Consider the following 9969-nt stretch of genomic DNA (forward strand, 5'->3'; position numbering starts at 1 on the left):
TGTTTTAGTTTTTTGTCAATGCTTGATGTGCCTTATAAATAGCCATGCTAATATGTGTGTAAAGAGGCAGATGGCAAGGGTCTTTTTGGAGGGAAATCCTCTCTGGTCCGTCTTTTCTTATCTCTTTAAAGATGGGGCGGCAGGTAGCCTAGTGGTTAGACCGTTGGGCCAGTAACTGAAAGGTTGCTGGTCCCTGGTAAGCTGTCATTGTAAAAATAGTTTGTTCTTAACTGACTTGTCTAGTTAAATAAAGGTTAAAAAAAATATATATTTAAGACACATTTCTAAGAAGTGAGACATGACTATGCAGATGAAAACCCATCATTTGAGTATGAACACATTCCAATGTGTACATTCCATCTATTCAGGAAGAAAAAGTGATGGCTTCATTATGAGCCCCTCCACACACACACACACACACACACACACACACACACACACACACACACACACACACACACACACACACACACACACACACACACACACACACACACACACACACACACACACACACACACACATGCACACACGCCAAACAGTCTCCATGGCTTTGAATCCAGATGCCTCTGTGTTCAGCCAAAGCCCTCTCCCTCTCCAGTGAGGAATGTGTGAGAGCTCAGACCTGCCCCTCTTTCCCACACTTAAGCCCCCATTCAGGGCTGTGGCCACCACTGATCCATACACCCTCATTATGCCTGGACCTCAATAGACCATCTGGACCTGTGCTGAGGCGGCCCAGGCCTCTCACAAACTCCACACACCTAGAGGAAGTAACAGGTAGATCATACTGGAATAAAAAATAATAAGACTTGCGACTGCTATCATGATATGAAGCCAATGAAATGTTAGCTGTTTGTTATTTGTTAAGTCACATAATGGAATAAACACATGAACATACAGTAAATACACAATCCAATGATACCTTCAAAATATTGAACCTGTCACGCCCTGACCGTAGAGAGCTTTTTATGTCTCTATTTTGGTTTGGTCAGGGTGTGATTTGGGTGGGCATTCTATGTTCATTTTCTATGTTTTGTATTTCTTTGTTGTTTGGCCAGGTGTGGTTCTCAATCAGAGGCAGCTGTCTATCGTTGTCTCTGATTGAGAACCATACTTAGGTAGCTTTTTCCCACATGGTTTTTGTGGGTAGTTATTTTCTGTTTAGCTGTTTTGTTTGCCTGACAGAACTGTTCGATTTCGTTCTCCTGTTTGTTGTTTTTGTTCAATTGTTTTTTTGGATTAAATCATGAACACTTTAAACGCTGCACCTTGGTCCACTCTTCCTTCAGCCCACGAGAAGCGTTACAGAACCTGTATACTCCAGGTCAAGTTAATGGAAATAACCTTCTGTGGTACATTGCAGAGCTAGAGGAAGATATGTATTATGTTTGTGTGTGTTAATACCTCTTAAAACTGGCCACCAACACACTGCCCCAGTGACAATACTAAAAGAGGCCTTGATTAAGACAGAAGGCGTACATTTGACAATGCCACAATTTCCCGCATAGAGTGGCTTTGTCCGCTGCACGCATTTACTGTGAATGTCATGTCCATGGAATGCCATAGACCGGCGCACACATCAAGGGGGATTTATCTGGTATAAAGAGAGGTCAGGCATTTCCCAGGTTCCCTGTGTGGTTCAAGTCACAAGGATACCCCCCTACTTGATGAGGCGCGTGACGCCAATCACCTGCCCCTCTCTTTGTGAGAGAGCTGTGCCCTTGTAGGGGCACCCAGAGTCAAAGCCTGGTTCAGCAAAACAGCCAGGAATGCATTGTGCCCTTTTACTTGGCCCAGTTTGGCGGGAGAGAAAGAGGGATACATCTGGGAGACGCAAGGCTGGTTAAGACAATGTCACAATCTCCAGTAATCCTGAAGATAGAAAAATACACAGAAACAGGGTGAATAAAAAAATGGCTGGAGTGCTGTCCATTTAATTTTTATAGAAGATCTAAGAGGATTCAGCGGCACCCAACTAGCGGCTATTGATTCAGCATGTTGTTTTCTAGCTACATTATCCTATACACTATAGGCATACATACACACTTAAGGCCATGATACATTGGCAATTTTTTTAGGCAATGTTGTTGAGCAATGTTGCCAGCAATTGTTGCTGCACACTTTTCCCATTGAAAATAAACAAGTATTTATTATCTGGGGAATTTTGTGGACGTTAACAATAACAATGAAAATTGCATTGAAATTCTAACATTCCACAGTTGTTGCACAACCGGACTGATGCCCTAAGAGCCACTTTAAATTTATGCTTGATCCGAAAATTTGGTCAGAGGTGCAGTATGGATGGTGTGTCACAATTGCGGAGCCTCCGGAGGCATACAGAAGCCAAAATCAGCTCCGTACCGCATCGCTGTGCGCCACCCACATTTTGTAAAAATGCGGAGGGCTCCATATAGCTCCACATTGACATGATTGGTTGATGGTAGGTGAGGGCAAGGGGTCCTGTATAAACACAAACTCACTTCCTTGACAACTTCCTTCACAGCAACTCTGCTCAACAGCTCTGTGCTGCTCCTCGAAGTGCAAGAAGTATGAATGCCCTGACTTCTGCAGAGGCCATATCCCCGTAAATGCTGTACGGCTAATTTAGACATCAGATTGACCATGCAGCATCTTTTATGCTTGATCTGAAAATGTGGTCAGAGGGTGTGACGCAACTGTGGAGGTTCTGGATCCATGCAGAGGCCAAATTGAGCTCTGTACTGCGTAGCCGTACGCCTCCTACATTTTGTAACGGTGCTTGCTGTTTGGTGTTTTAGCCTGGGTTTCTGTATAGCACTTTGTGATATCGGCTGATGTAAAAAGGGCTTTATAAATACATTTGATTGATATAGCTCGGCTTAGACATTAATTGGTTGATGGTAGGTGGGGGCGGGAGGTCCTATATAAACACAAATTCACTTCCTTGAGAACTTCCTTCACAACAGCTCTGCTCAACAGCTCTGAGAAAGATGTATGAATGCCCTTACGTCAGCAAAGGCTGTACACTACATGACCAAAAGTATGTGGACACCACCTCGTCGAACCTCATTCCAAAATCATGGGCATTAATTTGGAGTTGCTCCCTCCTTTGCTGCTATAACAGCCTCCACTCTTCTGGGAAGGCTTTCCACTAGATGTTGGACGCTTGTCATTGCACATGGTCGTTTTAGGCTTGTGTGCAGCTGCTCGGCCATGGAACCCCATTTCATGAAGCTGCCGGCGAACAGTTCTTGTGCTGACGTTGCCTCCAGAGGCAGTTTGGAACTGTCCCATTCTGTGAGCTTGTGTGGCCTACCACTTCGCGGCTGAGCCATTATTGCTCCTAGAAGTTTCCACTTCACAATAACAGCACTTACAGTTGACCGGGGCAGCTCTAGCAGTGTAGAAATGTTACGAACTGACTTGTTGGAAAGGTGGCATCCTACTGTATGAAGGTGCCACGTTGAATGTCACTGAGCTCTTCAGTAAGGCCATTCTACAGCCAATGTTTGTCTATGGAGATTGCATGGCGGTGTGCTCGATTTTATACACCTATCTGCAATGGATGTGGTTGAAATAGCCAAATCCACTAATTTGAAGGGGTGTCTACATACTTTTGTATTTATTTATTTTATCTTTATTTAACTAGGCAAGTCAGTTAAGAACAACTTCTTATTTACAATGACAGCATACCCGGCCAAACCTTCCCCTAACCTGGATGACGCTGGGCCAATTGTGCGCCGCCCTATGGGATAGATGACATAATATAATTTAAAAGTATACATTAAGGTGTCTGTAACCTAATAAATGTGACAAAAATGAATGTAGACATTGATAAATGCATTTCTATAGCTTCCAAAATATTTTTTACAATGGTGGGGGAGTGCCAAGATGGCGGCACGGTGGCTTCAACACAGTGCCCCCAAAAAGTATTCTAGTGGATTTATAATAATTTGGGGGGAAACAGGTCTTGTAAAGTTCACGCGAGCTGACAGAGGTTTCCCGCGCACAGAAGCCAGCTGCTCCTCTCTTCAAAAACTAATCCTGTAGACTGTGTTGTTCCAACTTTCCCACAGCACACTTTCAACAGAGCAACAATGGAAGTGTGCCTTTCTCAATACCGCATTACTCACGGTCCTCAATGAGGCATCTAATTCCCAAGGGGCCATATGGAAAAATATTACGTTGATACATGGTTGACCGATTGCTGAAAAAAAAATTAACTAAGAAAATAGTAGTTTACAAAGGTTCGCATAGGCTATCAGACTGTTTCTGTATATCCTATGTCGAAAATATCCTTACAGTGACAACAGACATATAATAATAGTAACAATAATAACAATAATAACAATAACAACAATAAGATGAAGAACAATAATAATAGTTTTAGAATAACATAATTATAAGCCTATATTTATTATAATACTGTTGTAATTATTTGTATTATAATACAGTAGTAGGCCTTATAAGAGTTGCTATTAGAATCCTAATAATATGAGCATTTGAAATATTTTGTAAGGTTGAATGAATTCATCAAAATAACTGATTTATCAAAAAAAATTGCGCGAGAAAGCAGTAAGGCCTCTAAATACTGAATAATCTTCTGGAAGACCATTCATTATTCAGGACTTGTTTTCCCGCCTTTTGGTCTGAGTCTTTCATGAGAATGGTGCAACATCTTGGAATGCAGTTGCAAGCAACAGAGTCAACTACTTCACAGCACTCTTTTATTGCACACTCCACCTGTTCCCTTGGGACACACTCATTGTCCTGAGGCAATAGACAGTCAATTTAGCATGAAGTAATTGAAGACTCTTCATTGTACTGTCTGCGTTCCTGATTGGCCAGGAAGTGTGTGAAACTCCTGTCAAACTGAGACCCACACGGGTATACAGTGTGAGGAGTGTATAAATACAGAACCCCTGTCGAGATGGGCTAATCACAGTTCTAAAATCCGACGACTATCTACCAAGAACAAACAACTGACCGACAGCAATGGCTCCTGTCAATATTTGCGACATGGTGATGACAACGAAAGATAAAATCAAAGTAAGTACAAATAGGCTACCTCTATCTTCATCAATTTAATACGTTATTGTTTGAATTTTAACATGATAAAAAAAAAAAAAAAAGCTCATTAAACTAATCAGATCCTTTATTTTCTCCAGCTTAGAAAACCAGTGGTGGAAAAGATGCGCCGAGACCGCATTAACAGCAGCATCGAACAGCTCAAGATTCTCCTCAAAACCGAACTTCAAGCACACCAACCCAACTCGAAACTGGAAAAGGCTGACATTCTCGAGACAGCTGTGGTTTACCTGAAAGACAACAGCATGCGCCCTGCTGCTTCATTCAACGTAGCGTCACCTGTCCAAAGCTACGCGGAGGGATTCACCCGCTGCCTGGAGGAGACGCTGCGCTTCCTCTCAGCGAAAAAAAACCAGCCGACTGGCTCACAACAGAAGCTTCTCAATCACTTCCATCGGGCTCAGAAACTCGGTGATAGAGTCGTGCTGAGTCCAAACCGCGCAACGGTCCCTCACAACACCAGCACTCCGAAACGTGTCACCCCAGGTGGAAGGGGGCTTCTGTGGAGACCCTGGTGATGCTCATAGCCTATTTGAAGACGTTCAGTTATGAAACTTTCGATGTCAAAACCAGAGAACATTTTGGTCTAGCACGACCCAGTATGCTCTCTTCTTGTTGGAAATTATTCTTCCCTATACAATTTTATCTTTTGTTCGTAAAATATAAAATTACTGTTAATCTTCTGTGTAGAATTGTAATATCCTCTATTGTGCATGTATAATTAACTTTACAATTGCGAAGTAAAATGTTTTTACATATTGTAAAATATATTAATGTAATATATTGGTGTATCTATTTCTGGGAAATTACCTCAGCCCTATGTTGCTGAATTGTAATTTGTCCTGTGATTGGAACATTGTCTATCACATTGATGTGGCAATATTCCCAATAAATAAATGAAATGACAATTTATGTATGAATCTCTAACTATTGTAAAGTCTAACCATGCTTTGTAGACACAACATTTAGGCTACAACTCAGCAGAGCACATACAATAAAGTGGCACCTGAGGGCCAGGTATGTGATTTGACGTCATGGAATGAAAATACATAATGTTACACATTACAAAATGATCTACCAATAGGCCTACACAATTATTTAGACCTAGTAATACTTTAGATAATGACTTGGGTAAATGAAGCCATGCAAGTCTACAGGTGGTCTCCGCATTTTCTACTGAAAATCCTAATCTTATATTGTGTAAGGCTAATTCTTTTTAAGAGCTGAGAGCATTAATTACTCTCCGGTAATTTCGTGGTTTTTGTTTGCAGTGATATATTTTTCTAATATAACCTGACCAGAAGAACCTCTAAATGTGTTGTCACTCCAGAAGCGGTAGAAGGCTGATTTTGGGCGGGAGAATGAAGGCATGAAAGACTCGAGTCTGTTGAGTAAACATTTTCAAATTGAATGGTCCATCTGCTGTTTAGAACACAAAAGCTAGTACAGCCGCCTCCGGAAAGCCCTACCTAACCTGCAACCTGAGCTTCTTTCCCACAGTCGCACCATTCAGAACTGTCAATTGGAAGTGTGTGTCGAATTTCGCTCCAACATTCTCAATCCCACGCATGGCATTTTATTGCTGGTATAAATTTTATTGCTGAAATCTGATACAAATCTCCATGTGAATATGGCATAAACCTGAAATGTACAACAATACCATAAACAGTTGGATATGACCAGTGAATATTAATAGGCCTACTGATCATTGAAGGGAAGAATGGACATCATATAATTCAAAGGGTGATGGGGATTTATTTGAAGCATCACACATTGAGCTCTCCCAATTGTGCTGCATAACAGACATAATGTTATTCCATAAATCTGCATAACAATACCTTCCACTGCAGTATGTATCACAAATTAGATCAGCCCCTGGAATACTTGGCTTAATTTTGTAATGACACACTATAAAGTACCCAGGATTTGTCCTGAATAGTTTTGACATGATTATACTTCAGACTTCTTTCAATAGGAATAGTAGGTCAACACTTCATTTGCAGTCCAGTACAGATGGTTTGGAAATGTTCAACAAATGAGTTGCAAATGTGCTTGTGAACAGCTTAAAAATGTGGTTTGTTTGTATGATGGATAAGATCTGTTTCCCTCTAGGTAATCTGCATCACTGCCTATGCCTGCACATTGGCTCTGGTTGTCTGATCTCATTAGAATTCATAAACAGTGGAATAAGTTGTGATGAGAAAGTTGAGTATAAATAAAGAGACAGCAGGTTCTGTAGGCCTATACACTGAGTATACAAAACATTAGGAACACCTTACTACTATTGAGTTGCACCCCTCCCCCTTTGCCCTCAGAAAAGACCCAATTCGTTGGGGCACGGACGGACTCTACAAGGTGTCGAAAGCGTTCCACAGGGATACTGGCCCATGTTGACTCCAATGCTTCCCACTGTTGTGTCAAGTTGGCTGGATGTATTTTGGTTGGTGGACCATTCTTGATACACATGTGAAACTGTTGAGCGTGAAAAACCCAGCAGTGTTGCAGTTCTTGACATAAACCGGTGCGCTTGGCCCCTACCACCATACCCCGTTCAAAAGGTACTTAAATATTTTGTTTTTCCCATTCAGTCTGAATGGCACACATACAGTACATAATCCATGTGTCAAGGCTTAAAAATCTATCTTTAACCTGTCTACTCCCCTTCATCTACACTGATTGAAGTGGATTTAAAATGTGACATCAATAAGGGATCATAGCTTTCACCTGGATTCACCTGGTTAGTCTATGTCATGAAAAGAGCAGGTGTCCTTAATGTTTTGGTGTGTCAGGCAGGCAGTGCCCTTTCCCATGTCTACACTTACAGCACTGACGCTTGGCCTTGTGCGTAGAAGTGTGTCTCTAACACTTTGAACGATGGGAGAGTATGCCAGAGGCCCAGTAATGAGGTCTCCTCACATCTGACTTTGATGTGACAGGAGTGTGACACTAAAGACACCACAGTGAGTGTGACAAGGTAGTGTGCTGGGAAACACTCCAACAACAGGCAGTAAAAACCTCAGATTTGTACTTTGACACCTCAGTGTGGAACAATGCGCCCAGTTCCCACTGGTCACATTCATTTCAACTCGTCAAATTGGCTAAAGAACCTGAAGGAACACCAACTTAAATGTGTCAGTCTCATTAACAACAAGAAATGGTCAAGCAAGCCACATTCAGAAACAAAAAAATGACATTAAAAACAAGTTTAATATAATTTCAGAATTTATTAAATGTATAATAATGCTAATTCAATTAAGGTAAATCCCTAATATTGCCAATACAGGCACATTAGACAACAAAACATTTATATTAACATTTAACAGAAAACACATTTATGAAAATATTTCCTCCTCAACTTTTGTTTTAAAAGCAAGATGACATGAAATTGAGATTTAGACTGAGCAATCATATGCAGTTGAAGCATTTTTTTTTTTTAACGGGCAAACACTCAGTAAAATTTGAAAACAACAGTTAGTGTGCTGTTGCTGAAATAAACCTGATTAGATGGCAAAGCAGGGTTTACATAAAAAGGCAATGGCACCCTCATAGCCAGATACTGTAGGCCAAGCCATAGCGCAAGTGTAACAAGTGCATCACCTTCCTATCAGAGATAGTCAGGGGGTTGAGTATTACAGTGTGATAACACAGCAAACCAAAACACAGTGAGGAAAAAAACCACATTATTGTAGTTTCGATACACACAACCATGTTTACTGAATATAGGTTAAGAAGGACGGTTAGTAAGGACTTTTTTAGCACCAAAAATGGATGGTAACAGCCATCCTTTCCTCTTTTTTACAATCATAGGGAACAGAAAACCTAAAATGATAAACATTGGGTTTTGATACTTGTACCGTAGCGGTCATGAAATATAATCGAAACGTTGGGTTATTGTTTTTGTCATGACAGATGGTCAGTTAATACTTATAATATATAGTGAGTTTTGTATAATAATAAAAAACAGCAGGACATGTGGAAAACTCAGTCAGTACTTAGATTGTCAGAAACAGGCTCAGATACAGCAGCCATTTAATTAAAAACAGAAGATTGATTAATTAGAACTAATAGTAAATCTCTGTTGAATCTATGGTAGACCAAACAGTTTAACTACAGTACCAGTCAAAAGTTTGGACACACGTACTCATTCAAGTGTTTTTCTTTATCATCACTATTTTCTACATTGTAGAATAACAGAAGACATCAAAACTATGAAATTACACATATGGAATCATGTAGAAACCAAAAGTGTAAAACAAATCAAAATATATTGTTCACCTGGAATGCATTTAAATTAACAGGTGTGCGTTAAAAGTTAATTTGTGGAATTTCTTTCCTTCTTAATGCGTTTGAGCCAATCAGTTGTGTTTTGACAAAGTAGGGGTGGTACACAGAAGATAGCCCTATTTGGTACAAGACCAAGTCCATATAATAGCAAGAACAGCTCAAATAAGCAGAACAACAACAGTCCATTATTACTTGAAGGTCAGTCAATCCGGAAAATGTCAATAACTTTCAGAGTTTCTTCAAGTACAGTCACAATAACCATCAAGAGATATGATGAAACGGGCTCTCATGAGGACTGCCACAGGAAAGGAAGACCCAGAGTTACTTATGCTGCAGAGGATAAATTCATTAGAGTTAACAGCCTTGCAGCCCAAATAAATGCTTCAGAGTTAAAGTAACAGGCATATTTCAACATCAACTGTTCAGAGGAGACCGTGTGAATCAGGCCTTCATGGCCGAATTGCTGCTAAGAAACCACTACTAAGGGACACCAACACGAAGAAGAGACTTGCTTGGGCCAAGAAACCCAAGCAATGGACATTAGAACGGTGGAAATCTGTCCTCTGGTCTAATGAGTCCAAATTTGAGATTTTTGGTTCTACCCACCTTGTCTTT

At 40.7% G+C, this 9969-nt stretch overlaps 1 protein-coding gene across 1 annotated transcript; it reads left to right on the top strand.

Moving 5' to 3' along the window:
* The first annotated feature begins 4919 nt into the window (after positions 1–4919).
* her2 (hairy-related 2) lies at positions 4920–5982 on the top strand. Its single transcript, XM_071362018.1, has 2 exons — positions 4920–5031; positions 5151–5982. Exons 1-2 carry the CDS (start codon positions 4978–4980, stop codon positions 5586–5588), a joined length of 492 nt encoding a protein of 163 aa, XP_071218119.1. The 5' UTR covers positions 4920–4977; the 3' UTR covers positions 5589–5982.
* Positions 5983–9969: the final 3987 nt, after the last annotated feature.

Source organism: Salvelinus alpinus, chromosome 2 (assembly GCF_045679555.1).
Source record: "Salvelinus alpinus chromosome 2, SLU_Salpinus.1, whole genome shotgun sequence".
Classification (NCBI taxonomy): domain Eukaryota; kingdom Metazoa; phylum Chordata; class Actinopteri; order Salmoniformes; family Salmonidae; genus Salvelinus; species Salvelinus alpinus.